We start from the raw sequence: 27,206 nt of genomic DNA on the forward strand, positions 1-27,206 counted from the left end.
TTTGTTATGTTCCACCACTGCCGCTAATACACAAGCGTCACACACTATCTGCAGTTAAAGTGAAGAGCGTGATAACGGTAACATGACAAGCGCTGACTGAGGAGGGAAACGAAGAAGACTTATGACTTCAATATGAACAACACATTCATAGTTCAATTTCTCCTCTGGGTGTCACCGGACGGCACGGCGTGATTACTTTCCTAGAAGTGAGGTGACATTCATTGGTGTGGATGATTGGAACCAAAACGTACAGTGTCGTGTTGTCGGGGTGACAGATGAGAGAGGAGAATGGAAAGAGTGTAAGTTGGTTTTTTAACAGCGGTGCTAGAGTGTGCCGTCGAATGAGGAATACACTATAACGATGGTGACCTTGAGTGATCAGGTAAGGGGGGAAACGGAACATGGCCAACAGTCTGACTCCGAAGTATCAGAACAGGTCAATATGCAGTTATCAGACTCAAGAGATGAAGAGGTTTTCATACGGTCTTAAAAACAGCAAGCCAGTGTTTATGTATTTACTTGTGATACAGAACTACTGCAACCTTAGAGGGAACCAACCATAGACTGTAAGTGGACGAAGGGAGTGTGACGTCACCCATAGCGTTCGTCTCCAGTCAAATGAAGCACTTATAGAGGTGAATTTGGACCCAAAGCTGTGGAAGGCACCGCTTGCTAAACCAAGATGTGGGCGCTTAGCAACGCTGTCAAACCTGTTGTCAACGCTATCAGGAGCGAAAGAAAGCGGACGATTTGTCTTTTTTTAATGTTCATATCTTGAGTTACAGCCACAATAGCGAAATAAAAACACCAGGATCACATAGAGAGGGTCAATACGAACATTTTAGACGAAAATGACGAGTCGGACAGCAGCAGTTACAGAGAGAGGGGGGAGAGTTTTTTTATGTAAAGTGAATTGGAGTCGATGGAGCCGGAAGTACAGCCCATGATCACTTATACTATTTGGAAAGCGGCGGATAGGAGGTTAGCTATGTCAATTTATAATTACAGTCTATGGTACCAACTTAGGCCTGTCATGATTATTATTTTATTGGCGTATCATTCAATATATGAAAGCTGAAACAATATATTTTGGGGCTCAATATTTGAAAAAGTGGAGAGATTTTTGCCATTTTTATGTATTAAGGTAAGACTTGAGTTGTAGATGATAGAATAAAAAACTTTATTGCATCTCAGGCCTTTTAATGATACAGTATCTTTAAAAAATGGTTTACTTGGATTATTCTGCTTTGTATCAGTGGCATAAAGTAGTTTTACTATTATCATTTATCGCAATATTTCTCAGTAGCAATATATCTTGTTTCAAAATGTGTTATTGTGACAGGCCTATACCAACTGTCAAATAATAAAGTCAGACATTAGCAAAGTTGATAAAATGTCTTGCTAAAGAACACAAAGGCAGTGTGCAATTCTAGCAAAGTCCAAATCTGGTATCTTCTTCTGCTTGATGGGTGATCGTCTTATCAACTAATTGCACTTACTGGATTTAAATATCACTTCAGTTAATGATCAGATAACAGTGCCAAACAAATACTAGCTAGTAATGGATTTTCTAAATGACAGGAATGTACCATCTATGGCACATGTGTCAAACTCAAGGCCCGCGAGCCAAATGTGGCCCTTCACATCATTTTACGTGGCCCTCGACAGGATAAATAAAAAGGTATGATGGTCTTAAAATGTCATTTTATCAGTTACACAGCCATATTTTTACATCTAGGCAAATGCAGGTGCAATATTTGTAACTTAACTCTGTAATAAATACAGAAACAGTTGATTAACAAGTAAAAAAAGTATTTACATTTATTTTACATCCGGCCCTTTGAGCGCAGCCATTTTACTGATGGGGCCCTCAATGAAAATGTGTTTGACACGTCTGATCTATGGGTTGATTCTGCAGAAATCTTTGGATAGAGGTAACTGAATCTCCAATAAAATAAAATGTGATGCACTGATTCCCACTGATCACTGTGACATGTATTTTTTTTTTTTTATTTGATTCTTAACAGTTACTGAAGTTGGCTGATAATTTGCAATATACACTTTTGGCTTTAAGTCCACACAGAGACCAAAAACATCCTCTTTGAATTATACGCCTCTATTTGTCGAGTTATTCATAAATTCTTGTTCCTGAATACCTTTTGTACATCTTTATCAAAATTTTGGATAGTTTGGTTTTTCTAGGTTTATATGAGAAAAAAAAACAACATTTTCTCATTCAACTGTGCTGTGTCAGAACTTTAAATCTCCCAATCTCAATACAACCCAGAACACATATACTGTAACACCTTTTCATTCTAAGGGGACGGATATGAATGGAAAACACTGGAATGGAATTTCAAGGACATGGAAAACTAGACACATCGATGCTACTAATGCATTTTAAAAATCTGGTGACAAAAATGTTAAAATCACACCAGCACCTGTTTTTAATGTTTTAAATGGACCTTTGTAGTGGTTTTGTTTGTTTTGTACTGTGTTGTAACAGGACACTCATGAAAAAGAGACTCTGGTGCTCTCATTTTGCTCTTTCTGTATAAATAAAGATAAATGAAACGAAAATCCGGCAGCGTTCGGCTAATGGCTCCTGTCAAGTGTCACGTTTTGCTTTACCTGAATAGTGGGTGGAGAGCGCTGTTTCCTCGTGGTGGTGGTCGACAGTGTGGTCGTCGTCTCTATGAAGGTGGTGGACATTTCCGGGGGCACTGAGGTGGTGGTTCGCGCCGCTCCCTTGCTCGTAGGCACGTCTCCGACCAATCGCACGCTCCCGTTCACCTTGATGTTGACGTGTCCTTCGGCGGCCATGTTGAGGACCTTGAGGCCGTTGTAGTAGAGGCCGGAGAGCTGACCCTGGTAGGGCCGCTTCCTGTCATTGCCCCCGATGGAGATGGTGGCCTGGGTGTTGAAGATTGTCAGCTGTCGGCCTAATGTAGAAGAATGGATAGATGGATTTGTTTAAAATGATACAGTGTCGATTTGGATGACACATGTTTATGTTTATTTAGACTGTATTTTGACTACAGCATATCGCCGATTATTATCCCAAAGACATTAATGCAAACTTTAGTCACTGGTCAGTTAAGTATTTCAATTCAATCCTTATTAAGAATATATGGTTTATAGTGAATAGTAAAAAAGAGAAGAAAGAAGGAAGAAGTAAAAAGTAAGGAGGAGAAGAAGGAGGAAGAAAGAAGAAGAAAAGGAAGGAAGAAGAAGTAGAAGTAAGAAGAAGGAGGAAGAAAGAAGAAGAAAAGGAAGGAAGAAGAAGTAGAAGTAAGAAGAAGGAGGAGGAAGAAGGAAGAGAAAGGAAGAAGAAGGAGGAAGAAGGAAGAAGAAGGAACAAGGAGGAAGAGGAAGAAAGAAGAAAAAGGAAGGAGAAGGAAGAGGAAGGAAGAAGTAGAAGGAAGAAGAAGGAGGAGGAAGAAGAAGGAAGAGGAAGGAACAAGGAGGAAGAGGAAGAAAGAAGAAAGGGAAGAAGGAGAAGGAAGAGAACGGAAGGAAGAGGAAGAAAGAAGAAAAAGGAAGGAGGAGAAGAAGAAGAAAAAAGGAGGAAGAAGAAGGAACAAGGAGGAAGAAGAAAGAAAAAAGGAAGAAGGAAAAAAGGAGAAGAAGAAAAAGAAGAAGAAGAAATTATAATGTGTACTTATAATGCATTTTGTTATTTTATATTAAAAAACTAAAATGGATTTGTCTAACACTTTTTTGCCACTCTTTTTTGCAGTAGCTTCTTCAGTTCTGATAAGTCACTTCCTTATATCTGTCTAAGGGGAGGAGCTAACTACACTGAAACTAACACCCCCTAGTTGTTTACAGAAAGGAGTACCTGTTATTAAAGTCCACTGAACTACCCTAAGGTGTCAACTGTCACCCGAGGTTTACAATATTTGGCAGTTCTGGGCATTTAGTTTTGCCTGGAGACCATTTGATTAACTCTTCTTTAAATGCCTAGTAATGATTAAATTAATTGCGTTTTAAGTCAACAATTTCAGTAAATCCCTATGAACTGACTGTTGATATTAGGATATTCAAAATAAATACCTTAAAATTAATCAAGAGACAGTTCATGGCATGCACACTGCAAAATCTATTCTTTCATGATTATTAAGGTTATATATACCTAGCGACCAAGTGTGTACCCATTAACGCACGACCGTATAGTATCTCTTTATAGAATACATCTTTGCTCTTCTACTGCCGAATTTCTTTGCCAGCTTTCCAAGTGCTTTCCTCAACTGTTCTCATTATCACATTTGTAAGCTGCGATTTTGTCTGCGAAAACCCGTGCGGAGACTATGAATTCCAACACACTTGCTTTTTAGTCAAATCTAACCTTAAACACTTATTTTTCTTGACTAGTTGGGCAAAGTACGGAACCCCTAGAGGGACATGTGCTTTCTTATTCCCAAAATGACAACTCGATTTAAAATTTTGTTAAAAATCAGTTTAGTTTGGAGTAAACAAAGTATTGCTATGCCTAAACTACAGTACTGAGAGAGTTTAGTTGGTCCATTTATATTCTTTTAGGTAATACTATCCCCAAAAACAACGTGATTATATTGTTTTCCGTCCATTATGTTAGCGTTACTCAGTGAGCTTTGTCATATTAAGTAAGCTTACAATTCCAGCGACTAAATGTTGTTAAAAATGCTTTGGGATGCTAACCGGTTGCGCTTATGGTAGAAACTATATTAATAACAACTTCTACTCCATTTATCAACACTTTATAAACTGCTTTACTGGGATATTATATATGGATGCGCATGGAAAACAATGAGGAAACAAAAGAAAAAGCAGATCCTCTCCCAACTGTATTATAAATGATACAGCTACAAGAAGCGATACCAGAGAATGCATTATGGAACTTGTTAACTCCAGAGAACAGTGTGCATAAATAGGAGCTAGCCCTATGGCACAGGACAATACACATGCAGGTGGCGTATGGGGAAAGCTTGAAAAATGAGCCTGAACACTTAATATTCTCAGGACAAAACATTGGACCGGTTTGCTACAGTGATTAATAAAAATGTATACGATCCGTGGCATATTATGATAAAGCATGCACCATACACACTCAGCGACCGTCATGCTCTATGTCATTAGCAACGTCTGAATATCGTTGTCAAAGCATTCAGCTCATGCATTAATTATAAAACACACCAAACTTTCACAGTATGGAATCATAATTGAAATCTTGCTTGTATAATTTGCAGACACATTACATTGCTAGGGTGTATGGGTAATATAACAACAGGAAGTGACAGGGGTGTATCACATAGAAGCAAGAAATGAGGCGTGGAGTCGAGCATGCGTTTGAAGACCATTACGGTGGTTTAAAGCAGTTGTTAAAGGGACTTTATAATCGGGTTAAGAAGATGTTTGAACGCTAGCAACTTTATGTGACGTTTATAGTGATATTACGCAGGGTAAATATAATTAAGTGGAAGTTTGTGGGTTGTATCTGAGCGAGGTGTTGACTCGTTAATGTGGTCGCGTTGACTGAGTTACATTTGAAGTAGCTGTCAGAAAAAAGAAAAAAAATCCCAATTATCTCTCCATCATTAAACAAGGTACAAGTCTGGAACATGTGTGAAGTGTAGTCGGCGCTGGCGGGAGTTACACCTGCTGTTCATGAAGTTTTCAAAGGTAGCGGCGTGCTGATTAGTATGTGCTCAAACACAGCTAGTAACGGAGCCAATTCTCTTCACAACAGACTGACTACTGTTACCACACAGATGACAGCCGATAGTCAATTTACTTTAATTTGGCTGGTGATGGTTGACATAAGCAGTCGGTTTCCAGGACCAAGCTGTTCCAAGTTAAATCTAGGTTAACAGCTTGTTTTCCGAATTTTTTTGTAGAGTTCATTACTAAGTTTACATCTAAAATAGTGTTTAATTGGTGCTAGATGAACTAAACGAGTTAACTTATTCATGGGTTTCAGTCTGCGGTTTATAGGCGCCATTTTGAATACTTTTAACCATTCAAAAGATATAATATTTTGTTTTGAATGGTTAAAGATGTCCGTGTAATCCCCCTGAGGTCTGATCTATAAGAAAAAATGAGGTTTAAATCGTTAAATCGTTGTAGGAGTGAAGACGTTTCCCTGCTCATCCAAGCCGCTTCGCTTCCGGTTCTGGTCAGATTACTGGTGGAGGCTGCCTTATGTGTAGTTAGCCCCGCCCTTCAGATAGATATAAGGCAGTCTCCATGGGTAATCTGACGAGAATTGAAGAAGTGGCTTGGATGAGCAGCGAAACATCTTCACTCCTACAACGATTTGTCCAGTTGACGGATTTAAACTTCGTCTTTTGCTTTGAATTATTAAACACAAATGGTAAATGGCCTTTCACGTCACCCTGAAACCCACGAAGAACATTAGTATTCTATTAAACTTGTAAATGTGTACGTGTTTACTTCACACTGCTCATTGTACTGGAGAGGTACACGTTATAAGACAGCCTGGTTTTGCAAATAATCATCCATTTTGGAAAAATCGTAAAAGCCAATACCTCGCTCATTTTTCAAAAAGCTGCCAACTGAACGACCAGACAAAAGTTTGTGTTTTTAATCTTTTTTTCATTGGTAATGCAGTTTTATTTACTCAGATTTTAATAACAGATTTTTTCAATGTTGGCTTGAACCCCAAAACCTCGAAAAATGTTCTTTTTAGACAATGGTGCATCCTTTACCCAGTCCCTTTAACTGGACACCATGATTAAAGAAAATCTGAATAAAGATGACGATGACAAGAGGGCATGTGAACTCAAAAATATAACATAAATAAGAGAAAGGTGAAACGAACTATGCTGGTTTGGTTCTATTCTGGCTTTAGTTTAAGGTTTAAGGGTTTCATTCTCCAAAAAGGTTGAGAAGGGGGGAACAAGCCGATGGAATGACAGATAAAATCAAAACAAAAGGATACATTCTGGAAGGTCGACATAGATTTACCTTTCTCCTGAAGCCAATCTTCTACTGGCCGGGTATATTTGAACGGGATTTTCTTATTTGCCATTTGATAGCGCTCAATGTCGCTGTTGCCTTTAAAGTTTGAGAGTTTGACAAAGAGCTTGAGAGGACATGGCAACAGCAGCACACATCACACATTTATACACTGGTTTATAATGTCGTTTATCGTAGTTTATGGTGATTTATAACAGCTTTAAAGAGAGTTTTGGTAGCTTTAAGTGTCATTTAAGTCAGATTTATAGCATACTGCATCATAGAGAGACATATTCACAGACAGAACCTGGAAGAAAACGTAAGGTTAGACGCTCAGACACAGCACAGCAGAAAACCGAGGTACAGTTTCGTGAAGCAGGTTTAGCGCAAAGCCAATGTAAATTTAAGTTTAAGTAAGGCGTACATGAGTCTAGCCTGTTTTAAGCGCACCAAATGTCAGCCTAATTGATTTTTTTAGTATGATTTCACTCGTATAAAGCAGCAGAAGTTTCTTAAGGCCAATACTATCCATCCAGTTATTGATGGATTCTATTCTTCTTACGTACTCATGGGTTCCAGCTTCATTTATATGCAATATTTTGAGTTTGGTTCTCATATATATATATTTTATCATTCAGAAACCCATGGATTTATCACATATCTATTTAAAACCTCTAAGATCAGAGGTTTTCTTTGACCTGCTTCGTGAAACGTGTCCCAGAAGTCTCCAACAAATGAATCATTGCATCGTAGAATCAAAAATGACTTATTAAAACCATGCATTAACTGTCTCCATATGGACTATTATCCATCTGGACACCACCTGTTTTCACATTTCAAGGACTGAACAATGATCCTCAGGAGTGTCAGATTTGGAATAAAAGAAGCTTGCTACCTGTATCTTCGAAAAGGGAAGAGGTAATTTAAAACGGCACAAACCTATTGAGAGCAGTTGGGGCGTCTCGGAATGGCATAGTTTTGTAGAGGACAGTGCATAGAAATGAGGTCATTACTAACATGGCGGGAGGTCTTTTGGGGGCCTATTGCGATAACAGCCTCTGCTATCCCAATCCACGGAGACCACGGAATTACAGGTAAACTGGAATTACGGATAATAGAACATCTTTACGGGGTATCCTCCGTGTGTTAGCGGTATTACTGCTGCTATTATGGGATTTGGGATGTTGTGTCGTGAGCTCGGGTGCAATATTTTGTCTGACAATCACAGAGGCATTTGAAGTGGAAAGCCCGTATAGCATTAGATGATTTGAAATACTCGACAAAGGAGAGATGCGGGTTGTAAAGATTTGTAAACGGCGGCGGTACGTCGTTGGGATGCCAGGTGAGGAGGTGGTTTGTCATCATTGTGTACATGTAGAAGGGTGAGCATTTGAATGAGGCGCTATTGTCACCCAAGGTTACAGTTTGTGTAAATGTCTTTGGAATGAATGAATTAATTTGAATAAAATCACTTCATTATTCGGTGTAGCTTAGTACTGGCAGCAGCTGTTGTAGTAGTAGTAGTAGTAGTATAGCTGCAGCAATGGTAATGGTGGTAGTAGTAGTAATTGTAGTACCATTAGTAGGAGGTAGTAATAGTAGTAGTATTGTTATTAGTAGTTGCAGTAGCAGTAATCGGTAATAATGGTAGTAAAAGTAGTTTGCGTAAATTTTATTGGAATGAATGAATTTGAATAAACTCACGTGATGATTTTGTACAGTTTAGTTGTAGCAGCAGTAGTATTAGCTGTAGTAATGATAGTAGTGGTAGCGATATTAGCACTATCAATATTATTATTAGTAGTAGTAGTACTAATAGTAATAGTAACTGGTATTAGTGGTAGTGGTAGCAGTAAAAGTAGTTTGGTGAGGTATTGACACCACAGAAGAAGCCATCCAGTAGTAGTAGTAGTAGTAGTTGTAGTATAATACCTGCAGTAGTGGTAGCAGAGGTAATTGTAGTAGCAGTACTTTTAATTGTAGTAGGTAGAAATAGTAGTAGTAGTATTAGTAGTAGTAGTAGTAGTAGTAGAAGAACTAGCAGTAATTGGTAATTGGTGGTAGTAAAAGTAGTCTGTGTAAATTTATTTGGAGTGATTTGGTATAGTTTAGTAGTAGTTGTAGAGTCAGTAGTATTAGCTATAGTAGTGGTAGTAGTAGTAATGGCAGTAGTAGTAGTGATAGTATTAGTAATGGTAATTGGTAATAGTGGTAGTAGTAAAAGTAGTTTGGTGAGGTATTGGCACCACATAGAAGTCATCAAGTAGTAGCAATAGCAGTAACAGTAGTAGTAGAAGTAGTAGTAGTAGAAGTAGTAGTATTAGTAATAGTAATGTTAATTGTTAAATCTGATGATGTATTGACTCCACACAAAAGCCATCAAACAGTAGTCATAGTAGTTGTGGTAGTGGCAGCAGTAGTAGCAGCAATATTAGTAGTAGTAGTAGTAGTAAAAGTAGTAGCAGAAGCATAGTACTTGAGGCTTGTGTAATGGTAATATCAATTGGAGTTCATTTGACTGTATATAGACAAACATGTTGTCCAGCATTTCTCTAGTTTAAATACACAGCCATGAGAAAATAAATGAAAGGTGAAAGTTCTAATTAATATCAAACAAAGTTACACTCCACTCTGACTCAGAAATACTCCAGGTAAAATTCCTCTGTCCTTTTGGCATGACGTAATCCTTGGCCCAAACCTGTCCCTATTCTCCTGCACTTTCTGATCACAGCACAGAAAAGGCCAGCGCTCCGTCTGCAGCCAGCTGGGAGTGTAGCATGTATCGGGCTCTAAGGGAGCCGCTGGAGGAGCTAAAGGAGTGTGTCTGCAGTGTGCCAGCAGGTTAATCAGTGCTGAACAGGCCTCCCTTTGCCTCTGCTTTGATGTGAGCGAGGTCTGAGAGAGCAGCCAAATACACTCTGGTGTGGACAAGGGCCGCATGGGGAGAGCTGATGATTGCATGTGCAACTACAGGGACGCACAGAAAGGTTAGAGTGGAGAGCAGGGAGAAGCATCAGAGCGGTTTCAACCAGCCGTTTTCTTCAATCTGGACAGTTTCAAAAAGTTGGTTCAAGTTATTCAAAAGTCCGAAATAGGTTATTAATTTCCGCACTATAGGCTGCATCACTTATTACTACTTGAAACTGAAGTCATACTGTGTTGTTAACATTAAACGCACACTGGGAGGTGTAAAGATTGTTTACTTCTTTTTTTCTTCTATAAGGTTTAGACTATGAATCTTGTCGCCCCAAAGGCACACTAAAATTACCCACAATTATATTCTAAAAACCTCCATGAGACAATTTGCTAGTACTTCAGCCTCACAGCGAGAAGGTCCCCTGTTTACTGCATGAACTTGGATGAGGACTTTCTATGGCGGCATCAGGAGTCCGTTGACCATAAACAGCCCAATTTCACCAACCATTAAAAAAAAGGACTATGTGATGTGCAAGGAATTGGATTTTTTATGTAACTGAGATCCAATCGTTTTAAATGGTCAATGATCAGCTTGTGGCTTTTTAATTTAGAAGTCTACAGCCAGTCTGGTAGTAAAAGCATGTGGTCTGCAGAAGTGATTAATTGGGCTTTTTCAGTTTTAAATGGCAGTGAATTAGTCTGTATGTCTTCATGAAATCAGCAGTGAAATACATTTTATTTGTCATTGATTAAGCATTAAATCTATATTGCCCAGCCCTGCCAATCCACACTCCAAATCTTAAAGTAGTTGCTTGTATTTACGGAAGTTTTAATCCAAATGCGCTTGAAACCAGACCAAAACTATATCTTAAGCGTGCTACATTATCGCTCCATCAAAGTCTGCTAAAAAAGTAACCTCTACTTTTTTGGACTTGTCCCATAATGGACTAGTTTGTAACAGAGAAATGGAAAGCCTGCGCTGGATGCTAATGGCATATAGTCGCAGGTACAGCTCCTCCATTGTTCAGGGGTGATTAATGAGGTGACAGTGGCGCAGTAATGAATACACCACAAGCTAATTGTCCAACTAATGAGAAAAATCTCTCCAGTTTGTCAATTTGATATTCAATTTCTTACGCTGACTCCAAAATGGATGACCTTGCCAATAAAAAGAGCAAATGGAGATCTTTATATGCAGACATTTCAATATAACCTCCAGCTATAGCTTCCTGTTCTCGCCGTACAAGAAGTGGAACAATGTGGAGTCAAACTGTTTTTGTAGTTACTTTTCTGCAGGATTTTGGATGTATTGTCATTTATCATCGACTCCTTTTTGTTCCAACAGTCAGTAAACAATGATTCAAAGTGATTTCCATTCGAACTATATAATATTAGATGTTTTAAAATGTGAAATTCAAAGTGACTGCATGGCTAGAGCGCTCGTTCACCATCCTGAAGGTCAGTGGTTCAATCTCATCTACACCAGCGCATACTGCTGTTGTGTCTTTGGGCAAGACACCCACCGTATCTGTGTATGACCCTGCCTGTGTTTGAATGTGGTGAGTGTGGGGCCTATGGAGCTCAATAGTCCCGCCCATTTTGAAGACCGTTATGGTTCCGTAAAGTAAATCTTACATTCATTCTTTCCATAGACTTTTCGAAAATTTTTAATATTGAGAGTTCAAAGACATTGTGGAGGCTAACGATCTACGTGTTAACCAGATACGTGCTAGCTAATATCCATAATGCGGTTGTTTTAAGTCCAAAAAGGCAGGGTACAACGCAAGATTCGGTGAAATGTTTTTAATAACTTCAAGGTTTATAAAGTTAAAATAAAAATATATTATTATTTACCATGTAGCTGATTATCCCTGGGCAAGATTTCAAACCTATATTTTTTTTGGAAAGTCTATGACAAAAATTAATGGGAAATGTTCACTGCCTGGCCAAAAAAAAACATCGCCACCCTGATTTAACTAAGCCAATAGGTCCGAGCCTCCTGCAGTTGGTCCGGTCTAAGTTCAGCAACAGTCTGTGCTCAAAGAATGAAGTCAGCTGACACCTGAATATACTGAATGACCAGGTTATTCCATCAATGGATTTGTTCTTCCCTGATGGCACGGGCATATTCCAAGATGAAAATGCCAGGATTCATCGGGCTCAAATTGTGAAAGAGTGGTTCAGGAGCATGAGACGTCATTTTCACACATGGATTGTCCACCACAGAGTCCAGACCTTAGCCCCATTGATAATCTTTGGGATGTGCTGGAGAAGACTTTGTGACCAGCATCAGTGCAACATCTCGATGGAAAATTAATGCAACACTGGATGGAAATAAATCTTGTGACGTTGCAGAAGCGAAATCGAAACAATGCAACAGCAAATGCAAATAAATATTAGAGTGTGTGACCTTTTTTTTTGGTGGCAACTAGTGTTTTTGGCCAGGCAGTGTACTTTGGGAACCAGGGGGCGGACGTTCACTGTTGAGCTCCATTTCAAAGATTGACAGTCAGGAAAGTGCTACGTAAGGCCTATAGAAACCTTCATTTTATTTATTTTTTATCAGCAGTGCCTTCTTAATCGTAACCATAGCTAACTTTGTTCTTTCACTTCTTCATCTTCAAATTAAATTACATTAAACAAAGTGGCCCTGCTGGACTTCTGGCTCCCATCTCATACCTCAATCTAAATTAGCCAGCTCATTTTTGTTAATTCAAAGTACAATCATGTACTCTCTCCAGTGTTTTCTTTTTTTACACTCCCAATTGAAACTTTCTCCTTCTCTCTCTCAGCCAACACTTCCCCCTTGGTGGCATTCGTTCAGTAGACATTCTCTGGCAGGCTGACAGTGGTTGGTTGCACCGGTTGTCTTTGCTTTGGTTCGCCAGACTCGGGCTCGCTGGGGTTCCATCATGTCCAAGCCCAGAGCCGGAAAAACTGTGTAAAATCGCTGCCTAAATGGTGACTTCTCCTGGCACTGACACCACTAGAAGATGATGGTTTTGATACATGACGGGCCCTGTCCAGAAATCCCACAATTCTTTGCTCCGCAGCCTGTCCAAGTGAGTTGCCATTGCCGCCGGACAGGAAAACCACCCACCTACTTTCCAATCTACTGCTACATTTTTATCCAACGTCTGGGCTTCAGCTCTACTTTTTTCTTTCTTCCTCTTGTCTAGTTCACAAGGCTGTCTATTTCCAGGTGTTTCTAAATGTAATCATGCAGAAATTTAACATTTTTTTACACAGAAGTTGGGATACCATGTAACATATTTTAAACTATATACAGTAGTTACCCTGATGCTATGGAAAATACTATAACTGAGATATCAGCATTCACAAATTACTCTTGTGCCATAATTTGTGGAAGTAGTCATAGTCCTAGTAGACCTAGTACTCAGTGTCGTCGTAGTAGTTGCAGTAGTCATAGTAGTGGTAGTAGTAGTAGCCATAGAAGTACTAGTAGTATACCTTGTAGTCGCAGTAGTTGTAGTAGTCATAGTATTGGTAGTAGTCATAGAAGTCTTAGCAGTAGTTCTAGTTGTCATAGTAGCTATAGTAGCCGTAGTAGTCAGATAAGTCCTAGTAGTCATAGTAGTGGTAGTAGTAGTAGTCTTAGTTGTCATAGTAGTCTTAGTAGTTGTAGTAGTAGTCCTAGTTGTCTCCTAGTTGTCATAGTAGTTATAGTAGTTGTAGTAGTCATAGAAGTCCTAGTAGTCATAGTAGTCGTCGTAGTCGTAGTAGTAGTAGTCCTAGTTGTCATAGTAGTTATAGTAGTCGTAGTAGAAGTCCTAGTTGTCATAGTAGTTATAGTAGTCATAGTAATCATAGTAGTCCTAATAATCCTCATAGTACTAGTAGTCCTAGAAGTACTAGTAATCATAGTAGTGGTAGTAATCATAGTAGTACTAGTAGTCATAGTACTCATAGTAATAAAGTAGTCTTAGTATTTCTTACCTGGTTACTCTCGGCTATAGATTTAGACACAATTTACCATCTAGAACAAATCCTAAAACTTTGCCACATTGTTTCCTAAAACGCTTGAATATAATTTTATTCTTTTTGTAATAACACGTCTGATTAGGATCCAGAACACACACTTCTTTTTAAATACTTTACAAAGATTAGCTAAATTATTTGAAATAGTAAGATACCAATTTCCTTACACAAAGTTTTATAATCATGACAGCCCAGAAATCCCAGAATTCCTTGCTCCACACCTGAACTCCACTATCTGCAGCGCTTTGGACAGAGACACCACCTCCCACCTTCTTTCCATCTACACCTGCCTTTCATCTCTCTGCCCTTGGACTTTGGCTTCCTCTCCATCCATCTTTTAGCCTTCTCTCTGATTCTCTCTCTCTCCTCTTCTCTGCTCCATCTGTTCTCTGTCATTTTGTCTCACTCAAAGGCAATCACACACAGATGCCTGCCTTCTCTGGCTCGTATTAGGTGGCTTGAACTACAGACACAATCTAGTTCCCATTTATCTGCTTTTCAGTCACTTTCTCTTCTGCTCCGAGCGTGTATTCGTCAGGGGTTGGATTGTTCTCTGCCCAGCTCATGTATGGGGGGGTTAATTCCAAAGGTGCAAAGGCCATGAAGGGCAAGTCACTGACAAAAGTAAGACAAAACCAAGGTGTAGATAGCTAAAATAAAGAGAAAAATAACTCAAAAAAATATGTACAGTAAAAAAAAATATATATATAAATGCTAGATATTTTGGAACTAAAAATATAATAGATGGAAATTAGTTATTTATTAAAAAATAAATAATACTAATAATAATAATAATAATAAAAAATAAAAAATACCAAGAAATTGTGAACAAAATTCGCAAAACATACATATTTATTTTTTTAAAGCGTTAAAACATTTGGTTAAAAGTACATTATGTAATTTTTCTGTTGGACGATCTGCCGCCTGCTTGTATCCATGGCATTAAACATATACATCCCCATTTAAACAAGCTGAAGATGGCACCAGGCCAAGTTACAGGTCAGATCTGTGGAGAGCCTACCCAGCTCACAGTAAGAATCCATGTTTTTGAAGGGATTTTTGAGCAATAAAACACCCAAACTGAATAAATGCAGGATGTAAATGCCTGTTATGGTAATTACTATATATCGATTTACCATTCAGTATAACTTGGGAAAATTTTTTGGCAATATGATACAATTTGTGCTGTAAAAGGTTGAATTAATCATTTTTATGACTCATTACAGATGCAAACTAAGCACTAAAGTGTTTCATTCTGGTGGTATAAATTTGCTCATGGGTGTCAGGATTTGGGTTTTTTTTGTGTGTCCTGTGCTGTTTTCCCCCCTCCCTTCTGTGTTTGAGCCTGGAGCTGGGCGGAGACTCTGGCACCACCTCCGCCCACCTGCTTCTGATCAAGCAATCAAGCCTTCATCTGTTAGTACAAAAGGACTGAGGATCCAACACTCTGGGCCAGATCGTCTTGTCATTTTCTGTTTTGTTCTTCATGTCATGCTCTGGGGTTTAATTGTTTGTGAATCCACCGCGATCCTGCACCCTGGAGCCACTCTACACCTCCGTCTCTGACCCAGCTCTCCATGTCTGGTACGAACACACCAGCCTCTGCCCCTGCGACCCCCAACCTGCCCCAAATCTACCGCCTAAGACACCACTCCCAACTGTCTGCTCTGTCTACCTTCATTCACATTCCTGTATCTGTTTCGCGAGTCTGTATCTTTGGTCCCTCCATCAGTCTTTACGAAAATGGGTTAATGTCAGTGGCACGAACTAGATTCAATATTATCGTTTATCGTCTATATTTACTTCGGCGATATATCACACTTTGAAATTTGTTATCGTGACAGGCCTATCAGGATAAGATCAACGCAAAACTGTGAAAAATTCCAGACAAAGTAATAATACCTCCCTGGAAACGAGCAGGTGGAAGACAGTCTACCAGAAAAGTTGCCAAACGATGCTCCATTAGCGCAGTTTACATAATAGCACAACATATAATAATCCAATTGCGTTTCATATCAGTTATCTATTGCGCTCCCTCCCTCAGCATGAAGTGATAGCCAACCCAGCTCAAGATATTCATATAAGAGATACATAATTCATTTTCTTCTTCTCCTCAGCCCTGTCCGTACATTGTTTTTCCATTAGCAGACAAAACTGTAGAGCAAATCTATCACTTATCAGAGCGCAGTGAAATTTGTGCAGCTGAAGGGATGAATGGTGCTGGCGGCTCGGGCACGGCTTACTTCTGAGGGCGACAGAGATTGTGTCAAAGATTGGGCTAATCGCGTTTAGCCCCCGGGACGCTAAGGGATTTATCAGGCTGCAGAGGAGTTGTGTTTTTTTTTTTCGTTTTTGTGCATTTCCAGACAAAAGAGTGACGGATCGTTTTTGGAATGACAGAGTTTATATTATTAGCGGTGGTTTCGCGGGATTATAATGTTGTGGGAAATGGAAAGTGAAATTGAAGAGATTTCATAAATGCTAATATGATCCATTTGGTTTGAGCGTAGTTAAGTGCCAAAGGTGTTTAAAGGCCATCTGTGTCAAATTAATGCAACAATATACTTAATATCCATGGGTTTCAAAGTGACGAAAGACAGAAACGGTTGCCATAGCAAATAATCAAAATAATAAGCAAATAAAATCAAAATATTATATCTTTTAAATGGAAAAAACAAACAAAAATACTTCATCAGGGAGGTATGACGTCATGAATATATTTTTGATTAATAACTATTTTAAAATTCAGTTAATGCATATTTAATATGGCACACTTATTAAACAGTTACCCCTTAACTTGATTTAAAAATGGTATTCAATTTTAACCATTGCGAGATAGAACTGGTGCCTTGGTAGAAACACAATTTCCAATACTTAGATTCTAGTTCATGGTTTTTCATTTTAGATTTTAATTCATTCATTTTTCTTCCTTGCAAATGTTGGATATTTTTGGTTGAAGATAAACCCAAGGCCAGATCAAATGTTGGAAGCCGAACCCGCTCCCCGCAGCCCGGTCCCGCAGTGCCACACGGTGCCAGTGGTAATCTATCCTCAGCTCCTCCAGACTTAGATTTCAGTAATCTTCAGCTTTATTATGGGTTGCCGCGGCGTGATAAATGTGTTAAGGTGTATTGCACTCGAGGTATGGGTCATCGATCTGTGGTGTAGTAAGAGGTGACTATGGCAAAAGTCAGGCTAAAGGTACACAGTATTCCTATGTCCACTGAATATATGGGTATACTTATACTATATCCGACACGCAGTGTGACTCTGAAGTGCTGAATGTTTGCAAGTTTTCTCCCCGACAAAACCCACAATGTCGATGAAACGTTCTGCACTGACAAAGGCGCCTACAAAGGTTTGAACTTTGAGAGTGTTTAAAAAAGAGAGAAATGTGAGAAAATGTTAATGCCTGTGTAAGAAAACTGTACCAAAAAATGAAAGGGAGGGCACATTGTGTAAATGCATGTCCTGACCCTGTATTTTGAATAAATTGCTAAAATACACTCTCACAAATGAAGTAATGCTGAACCAAAACATACATTTTTGCTAGCAATTGAATCCACTCAATAAACTACATTTTCTGTTTAATAAGATAGTAGCATAGTTGTATTGCAAATACAATGAACTTTGGAAAATTCTGCCATAAAATCCTGAATTTGTGCTCAATGTTATATTATAAAGCCTTCTGGAATAACTGGGTAAATAGGTTTGTTATTGGTAGGGTTGTCAAAAGTATCAATACTAAGACACAGACACAAACTGAAACTAAAACCAATCAAAACTAGATACTCATTTGAGCAACTATCGGTACTAAAAAAGTCACATTCACTGGACAGAATGAACCTTTCCTGAATAAACAGAATGATTTTGCTTTATCTTTGCGTTTATTCTTTCGCTATTGGTCATCTTCTGAGAGTGCCTTCACTGTGTTTGTCCAATGCAGATAACAACTCAATCTTAACCAATTGTCACAAATCCGACTGCACCATTTCTCCATCTATCCCATCTTCTCCCACCATTCAGAGATCCAGATTCGCACAAAAAGAACCGTGTAATCCACAGTCAAATAATGGCGGGATTGAGAGCGTTATATAAGGAAATTGGAGCTCTCTGGCCAAACAAAGCCAGACCCTGCAGTAGTGTGAGTGGGTTGTGGCTAAAAACACAAGATTGTAGCAGAGATGCACAAACTGGAAGCGGATGAGGAGAGCAGATAAAAAAGGAGAGTAAAAAAGGGGGGAGAACGAAAGATTGGAGATCTGAAGGGGCTCTGTTTGGGGAGGAGATAATGAGACAATGCAAGATACAAAATAAGCAAAAGTCACAACTCGCCTGCCTATAAGTACACTTCTATACGCACAAACTAAGTGATATAATTGCATAGAAGTGGAGTTTGTTTTCTAGCACATTTTAGTTTATTTGTCTAAAGTATTGGAGTTTCTCATTGTTTTGACCATCTGAGGATCCTGTAGTTGGACACTTTTTCTTTCCCCTGACCCAGTTCTGTCAATGAAAACAACAGCACTTTTAACTCGGTGCAGCCAGTTAAAAGCACGTTTTAACTATCGTTCTCAAACGGGTGGTAATTCGATTTAGGGACACGTATTTTGGTTATGTTTAGGTTTGGGGTTACGGTGAGGAACAGGGTCATGGCGAAAATGCATTTGCAAAGAAAATCCAGTTAAAAAACGTAAAATGTAGCTAGAGTTCAGATGTGAGAGGCATTCACCCATTAACAAGGAGGTTTTCAGTTCAACGCCCATTGAGATTGCATAGTCTTTGGTATACACTTTGCAAATGTGAATGAGTTTGGCCAGGGATTCTTAAACTTTTCATATCAAGTTGTACCTTAAAGATATTTGGCAAGAACGTCAGACCTGGACCAGGCGTAAAGTTGGACTCTTTTATGTCTAAATTAGGGCAAACCAGATGTGAAATCAGACTAAACACTTCCTATACTAGCTATAAACAAGGACTAAACCAAAAGAGGAAGTACAAATATTAAAACTAAAGTAGCTTAGTAGAAAACGGCAGCTCAGATATTTAATACTTCATAGCGGCTATTAAAGATCTAAGCTTCACCAAGGACACTACAGAATGTGTTGGTTGACCAAAACCAACCAACCAACCAATGTCATGACGTTTCTGCAAAGTTGCCATGTTTTAAAAGTCAATACAGTTTGCCCTTGTAGATTTGGACTTAAATTGCAAGTATTGTCCCTCTGAGGCCACCGTACAGTGGGTTTAAATTTTCAATCAATTCAATATTATTTGATTTTTTCACTTAATCATGACGGTTAATTCCAGAGGAGCTTATTTGAAATACGGTGACTGAAAAAAAAAAAGTTAATATGCTAGTTATAATTGACTTTCTTGTTGCCTAATCTCATAATACACATTTGCCAGTAATTCATTTTGCAACTAGTACCGCTAAGCCCATTTTAATGCCAGCTTTGTTCGGACATACAAACATGGAACGCTTGAAAAAAAACGTGATTTTTTTTTTTTTTACATGGCTCATAAGACTTCACATATAACATATGGCTGGCTCTTACTGAACACTTAATGAATGGCCATCTCAAGTGCAGTAGAATAGACCCTCATCGCCGTGGTGATTGCAATAATTTCATCATGTGCCGTGCGGGGTTCAAAGACCGCTCACCACATCCTGTTATTTCTGACAGAACAGGAGCGTTAATGGTAATGATGCTGATCTCAATTCACTAGACGTGCTGATGTGATGTATGTATAAAACAGCGTGGAATTATCTCATTCTTTCGATTGTGGAGCAGCATCGGGCATAATGCAATCAGAGCTCACATAGAAGTACCCATAAATACAGTTGATGACGATGTATGTACGACGTAGACAGGGTTGCTTGTGTTACTTATGTTTTTTTTTGATATACAGCATTAGTATGTGAGAGCAGTTGCTGTATAGTTGAGCCAGTGAAGCCATATAGAAGATCAGATAACGCTATGGGAGATTTGCCGTTTTTGTTACGATCCACAAATGTTAAGCTTAATTACCACGTTTAGAGATTAGTTACAGACTTGTCCTGTTAATTTCATCAGTTAAAGTCCTTGCAACTCACAACAATCATGTCGTTGGAGTTGAATAATGGCACAGTTTGCATTGTGGCTGAAGCAATTATGAGAACATGGGCGACAGAAGCCCAGTTGGTAGAGTTTTCGTTCTTTGATTCGAAGGTTGGCGGTACAAAACCCGTTCTTAACATAAACATCATCGGTAGAGCAGTTCAGATCCCACAGGTGAATGCAGTCGTTCCGTCCTTGGGCAAGACACTTAACCCACCAGTCTCCATAAAGTGCTTTGAGTGTCTTGAAGGTGTAAAAGCGTTATATAAAAACGTCGCCATTTACCACGTGACCAATATAACTTCACTTTTGTTCATTTAGGCTAACAGAGAAGACTTTGAAATCTGTGCCAGTTTCTACTTCGTGTGGATGGGCCCGGTAATTACAGAGATATTAACCATACAACAATCTCACAGTTAAAACAGCAAATCCACAACAGAATTACGACCTGCGCTCCAGCTCAATTTCACACTAAAGGGATTCTAATGCTGTGATGTTACGTGTATCCAACCTATTTCTGTTTGATTGTCTGTCTAACACTTCAAAGCCACACACGAGTTCCTATTCCCACCTACTTATACTGTCAAATAAACCAATAACCCCAATTTACATGCATTGTTTTGTTTACAACTGTGACATAAAGGCGCGCTATCGTTCTGTAGTCCAGCTCCGTAAGACTAATAATGAGACGTTCAATCGTACACGCCCCCCCAAGTCATTTGCTTTTCTTAACTATAGCAATCCCCTAAACTATTACTACAACACGGACGGTGGGTTACTATATATTGATACAAATCTGGTGCATTCACGTTAACCGTCGTTTAAAGAGTGTGTGCAAGCAGTCAATGTGTCTGCGCCTAACGTATAATTACTCACGAGATGACAACACCTTTAGAGGGGAAGGAGGGACAGACAAAAAAATCAATCATGGCTGAATTACTATCACCGAGTGTCCTGCAAATTACCTGCGCGTCGACCAGAGAAAAAGAAATTACGAGGTTTTCGATCCTGCCGCGACCTCAGCTTCAATCCGACACATTGACAGGGAAACCGCCGCGCAGGGACGCCACCACGAATGTAATGATTAAAAATGAGGGTGCGTCGTCTAAAAGTCGTTTCGAACGTGTGCATATATTTCAGTGATTTTGGCCAAGACCAGTAAACAAAATCATTCCGCTAAGTCTGAAAATAGTACTTAATAAATGGTCTCACCAAGACAAAGGTGGGTTAAGTGTCTTGCCCAAGGACACAACAACAGCATTCATCTGTGGGAGCTGGATTCGAACCGCCAACCTTCAGATCAGTGTGCAAATGCTCTACCAACTGAGCCACTCTCGCCCAGACATCATGTTTACTTGAGTGTTGAAAGTACTGTACTTAAAACTCTTAAAACTACAATAAATGAAGTAGGGAGTACACATTTTTACAAATAATTTCCAAATATAAACTTTTGAGCTGGAATCTCACCACTAAACTGTGACTCAACCGATGTTTACGTCGAGAGCGGGATTCGGACGGCCACCTTTGGATCAGCGGACAAGCATTCTACCAACTGAGCTACTGTCACTGTTGTTAACTAATGTAGCCTCTGTCACTAAAAATATTGCTAGTACTATCTTCATTACTGCAATTACTGCTTATGCTGCTGCTGCTGCTACTACTCCTTTCCTCAGCACTAATAGTACAAGCCACTTTGAAACAAGCATGACATGACTGATACTTTCATTACTGCTACCGTGACTGTTGCAAATTTTTATACTGCAACTACTATTACAATTATAATTCATATTACACTTCGTTTTTTACCTGTTTCTATGACAACAAGTTACTATTCTCAGTATTGCGCAAAAGAAAAAATCAATTTGAAGATGTTTTGCTGCTCATTCAAGCTGTTTCTTAAATTCTGGTTGGATTTCTGGTGGACACTGTCTTATATTTGTCTGAACGGAGGAAGTAACTACACGGAAACTAACACACCTATTGTGCTACACCCACTCATTTTTATTTTGCTAGTACTGCAAAAACCACCCAGTACTAACATTACTTCAATGTACTTCTAACATTACAACTTCTATGTACTTCAAATTCTTAAAACTACTTCACGAACTCGATCGATTTAAGTCATTTCGACGACTACTACAACTTTTGCCCCTGCGATTGTTACTGCAACTTTTATTACCGCTACAATCACTGCTACTATCACAAAATACTGCAACTATTTTCCCTTAAAAAATGCCCGTCTGGATGAAATTGGAGTTCTTTCAGCTGTGCATTGTTTTAGCTGCAGATCAAGGCCAGAAAGTATTTAGCAATGATTTCTGCCTGTAGGGGCTGCTGCCGGGATCAGGGATATTGGCGTCTGTATTGATAGAAGAAGAAAACAAGCACTGAATACCGATGCACAAAGCACTTTGGGATAATTATGGAGGTGCTGAGGGTTAAATTGCTGTGTGAAATTGCCAGTGATTAAAAAGGCGAGAGCGTTTTTTTATGTAATGTAATGGCATGTATTTGCTAAGAAGGTCCAGCGGCGCAAATGGGCAGGAATATGTGTTATGGATATCAAAAAAACAAGATGTATTATAATTTGAAATATTGAGTTAAACTACACATCTATGCATAGTGTGGTTATGGTTGGCATAGTCTTTATTATCATTAGTTCTACTGTGCTTGTGTCTGCTCATGAGTGGATCATTATGTTAACTATTTGCACTATTAATCTAAAATGACTTAATAAAGAAACAAATCCACTGACTTCCGCGTTAGAAAACCGCAGTGCCCAACGGGAGATGACGTCACTGTAAACGTTATCACAACAAAGAGTCATGCAGCTGGAGAACACACTAGCAAATAGTGGATTTTTTTTCCCCATTTGCACCAAAATGACTATGTGGCGCTGCCGAAACGCGTATCATCGATTACAAAAATAAACTGAAGAACAAAGTACAAATGTTGGTGGAGGTTGTATCTGGCCTTCACCATTAGATGCTTGTGGGTCTGTTGGTCCTTCTTTCAGAGCCTAATGTAAAGATGTGACAGAGTTATGGATTCATGGGTCCAATACTGAGATGTATAAGTGTAACATCTGGAAATAGTTAAGTCCTTGCAGATAGATTGACGATAAGTTATGTAAAGGAGATGTTCTATGGATATAAAAAGGGTGAAGTCCTTTGTTTGAGGTTCTTCTCATATTGGCTTCTGTCTGTAATTCTCCATATACTCATGTAAGTGTTTTTGTAATAAATACCATCTATACGCTATCAGAACTTGTCTTTTGGGTCGTTTCCTGAACACATCCCACTCCGGACCTGAGGATATCTCAGAAGGTGAGTAATTGTATGAAATTAAACCACAAGGATTAAAGATTTCTTAAACATGCACGAGTCACTGTACATACAACTTCGAGAGGTGGAATGAGAAAGGGAAACAACTGTAACATGCTCTGAAAAGTTGATTTTGCATAATAGGTCTGCTTCAATGCTAGCACATGGAAACCCTTATATAGAATAAACCAGAGTTATGGAGAGGGAATTGAACCTGGAACCATTTCGCTCGGACCTGAGACTGAAAACTGTGCCACTGTATCGCCCAAGTCAATGCTTTTAAGCTATATGTATAAAACTGAGCAGGTTTGGGGGCACGATTTACTTTTTGCAGTACAGTGTGGCAATACAATTCACGCTAGATTTAGTTGGCGCTATATAGTTCAAATTACAAAGGGTACAGTGTTTATCTTAAAATCTAGCTCAGAGCAGTGACTGAATTCTTTGTCTGCCATAAAACCAGCCAACAAAATACACATAAAATAGTGAAAAGATGGTGTTACAAAATCTTCCAGTTTTGGTCTGAATGAGAGTGGCGGCCAAGATGCAGTTATGAAACCCATCCAACTTTATCTGCTCAAAGAAAAGCTAAAAACTGCTAAGGGCAAAGAAAGAAGGAGACACACTGCATTAATGTCACCTGTTAGCGCTGAAGTGAAACCACAACAGCCCATTCGGTACAAAGCCCAGCTCTGCTCCAAGTGAATCTGTACAAAAGTCTGTTGCAACATGCTGCTATTTAATTAGCTCTAGTCTCAGTCTTGATGATTTTTAATGACTTATTGCGCTTGAGCCTGCTATATACTTATAATATATGACACCCGTGGATCATTATGTTATTATTTACACATTTGAAATCACAATATTAATCTAAAACAACTTAATAAAAGAAACAAGTCCGCTGATTTCCACATTAGAGAACTGTGGTGCCCAATTAACGTCATCGCAATTGTTGGTCCCTCGTATGGATGGCTGCACAAACTAGCGAGTATCAAAATGACGACATGACGCTGCCGACTCCTGCGTGCGTCATCGATTTTGTAGAACAGGTCTGCTTTAACCTAAAGAGACATCACCCGCCGTGCCAATAGTACGTGCGAAGATTCGTGCTCAGTTACGCAACAATAAGAGTCCGTGGGAATCTAACACCAACTCTCTTGTAACTCGCGCAACCTTCAATCTGATCTTGATATTAGTAGAAGAAATAGTAGTTATCAAGGTATTTCATGTGCATTTTTTCTTGTAGAGAGTTTCTGATCTTTGTTTGCCTCCTTTAAGTTAATATTAGCCTGGAATGTTTCCCTGTACAGCATTAGATATACAGTATCTACCATGTATTTACTGAATTATGGGTGTTTTTATGGCTCACGTTCATTGAAAAACATTGAAAAGAGATCTGACCTGTAACTTTGCATTGTGGCGCCGTCAACTCATCATCTCCACGGTGACGGATACGTGTAATTTATTACTGTGGAACATTCCCGGGAAAGCCATAACATCTTCATAGATTACGGCCAGAATAGATACGTAGAGCAGGAGTACAAAATGGCTGCTTGTACATACCAACTCTAATTGCACCATTTTCCAGCGTTTTTAAATTCACCTGGTACAGTTTATTCAAAACACTGCTGTATTTGATTGTCCTATTTGTATTCAGATGTGGTGCGGCTGTTACTGACCTGTGGATGAGAGATACGGGCTTTATCTGACCAGCAGCGCACCTCTGCTCTGCACACTCTCCTCCTCTTTTTTGCCTCTGCTCGCGGGCTCACCGACCAAATGTCACTTTTCAGTCTTTTTCTGAAATGAGCTCACCAGATGTTGCTCTGTTCTCGCCCCTTTCAAGATGATATAGTTCGCAGGTTAAAAGGGATATTTTTTTCAAAGATGGTCGGCTTTGGCGATTGTCAGAAAGGTTAAATGCAAGAAAGAAATGTTGATTTAAAATTGGACGCTATACAAGATCGCTATACAAGACATGTCGTTTTCATTTAATTGAAAGTGTGTCGTTATTGCTCATAGACTGTATATATAAATGGACATAGCTAACCTGCTAATCACTGTTTTAAATTGGAAGTGATCGTGGGTTTGCTTCTGCCTCCATTCACTCTGTCTCCAATTCACTTTACATTGAAAAACTGACTCCCCTTTTTCTGTAACTGCTGCTGTCAGGCTCGTCAATTTGGTCTTAAAATGTTCATATTAACCCGCTCTACATGATCCTGGTGTTTTTATTTCACTATTGTGTCTGTAGATCAAGATATGAACATTAACAACAGACAAATCAGGTGCCTTCTTTCCCGTTAGCAACAGGTTTGATTGACAGCGTTGCTAAGCGACTGCTCCCTGCTAAACCGGCGGTACGATCGGGAAGGGGGCGTTACATTCAACAGCTTCGCTCCGGATTGGCTCTTTGGTTGCTATGCTACTCGTAGGAATTCCTAATATGGAAATCTGCTTCAAATTTGCCTCTGTAATTGCTAGCCTCGATGAGCTTCACTTGACTGAAGCTAAACGCTATGGGTGACGTCACACTAATAACTCAGTCCACTTCTTTATACAGTCTATGTTATCGCCGCACAGACTCAATACGTTACAGTGGGAGGTATCACATGTACTTGCAAAATTGAAACAGGAACGATATAATAATCTGAGCATTCGTCATACACTGAAACTAAGTAGCAGCTGTGTTTTTCTGCCCTTGGTGAAACAGGTGATGTCCAGTTAACTATGTATTCTATATCAGAAAGAACAAAACAGGTCAAACATACAGGACATGGAGCGGTTACCTGAGGGGAAGTGCTCATTGACGGGCCAGTTGTCGACCTGCAGAGTGGCGTTGCCTCCGTTCCTGGTGAATCGGACCAAGTGGTATTTCCCATCATTCACGGCGATGTCCTCCCTCACACTGATGTCCACTGTGCCGATGTTGAAGGTAACGCCCACTTTGCCTTGTTCCTATAGAAATGAGAGAGAAAAAAAACAGCATTTAGGGATGAGATCACTGTACAGAGGTTCCTCCTTTTGAAAATAACCCGCAACAGTCGAAATCCGCGAAGTATCAGCTTTATTTTTTATAATTATTCTATATGTTTTTTTGCTGTAAAACCCCTCACCACACACTTTATACACTTTTCTCACACAGGCATCAACATTTTCTCACATTTCTCTCTTGTTTAAACACTCTCAATGTTCAAACCTTCGTATATTATATCCCCCTTCCTCGATGATAACTTTAAATGTGTTGTTCACGTGTGCCAGAAACACTTTTGAGTCCAAAGCGTTTCTGAAATTTGTCAAACCAGCCCTCGTTGGCATTAAATGGGCTTGGTACTGCATGAAAAGGACTCGTACTGGCCTGGGCTCCGCATCATTCTTCTCCTCGCTGTCATGAATGTCATCGCTGTCAGCAAAGGTTTTAGCATTTCATAGTCACATTGCGATCGAACATTTATGTAAATTTGTCTGAACACATTCTGTACTGTACAGGAGACACGGCAGAGAGGAGACTGATGGACAATGGTCTAAAGTCCCTCAGCCAATCAGGACGCAGAACACAATGCACGTTCATATGCTGTAAAAAAACATGTAAAATTGCACTAAAATATCTGCAAAACAGCGAGGCAGCGATAAGTGAACTGCGATATAGTGATGGACAACCGCTATATCAATCTATTCTCTACATAAACTCCTTGTTGCACTTCCTTCATTGCATTGTTGAGGTTTACAGGTGCAATACTCAGTCTCGTCAAACTAAACTATTCTTTCCTCATTGTGTTTGTCTCTCAGTTACTGATGCCAAATAATTATAGATTTTTTTTTTTAATATGTGCATTTGAATGTACAGAGTGGCCCAAAAGTCACTGACATTTGAAAAAAAAATCATAACTCTTTTGTTTCTAAATATTTT

General features: G+C 39.2%; 1 protein-coding gene across 1 annotated transcript in view; it reads right to left on the reverse strand.

Moving 5' to 3' along the window:
- The window catches only part of LOC117392670 (neurexin-3b-like), a 565,984-nt gene that overhangs the window by 45,050 nt on the left and 493,728 nt on the right, over positions 1-27,206 (reverse strand). Inside the window, exons 20-22 of the mRNA XM_055232346.1 lie at positions 26,086-26,254; positions 6,967-7,056; positions 2,632-2,942 (exon numbers count right to left, since the gene is read on the reverse strand). Of these exons, the coding sequence (XP_055088321.1) occupies positions 2,632-2,942; positions 6,967-7,056; positions 26,086-26,254 (570 nt within the window). The remainder of the gene's footprint in view (positions 1-2,631; positions 2,943-6,966; positions 7,057-26,085; positions 26,255-27,206) is intronic.

The sequence above is a fragment of the Periophthalmus magnuspinnatus genome, chromosome 24, assembly GCF_009829125.3.
Source record: "Periophthalmus magnuspinnatus isolate fPerMag1 chromosome 24, fPerMag1.2.pri, whole genome shotgun sequence".
Classification (NCBI taxonomy): domain Eukaryota; kingdom Metazoa; phylum Chordata; class Actinopteri; order Gobiiformes; family Gobiidae; genus Periophthalmus; species Periophthalmus magnuspinnatus.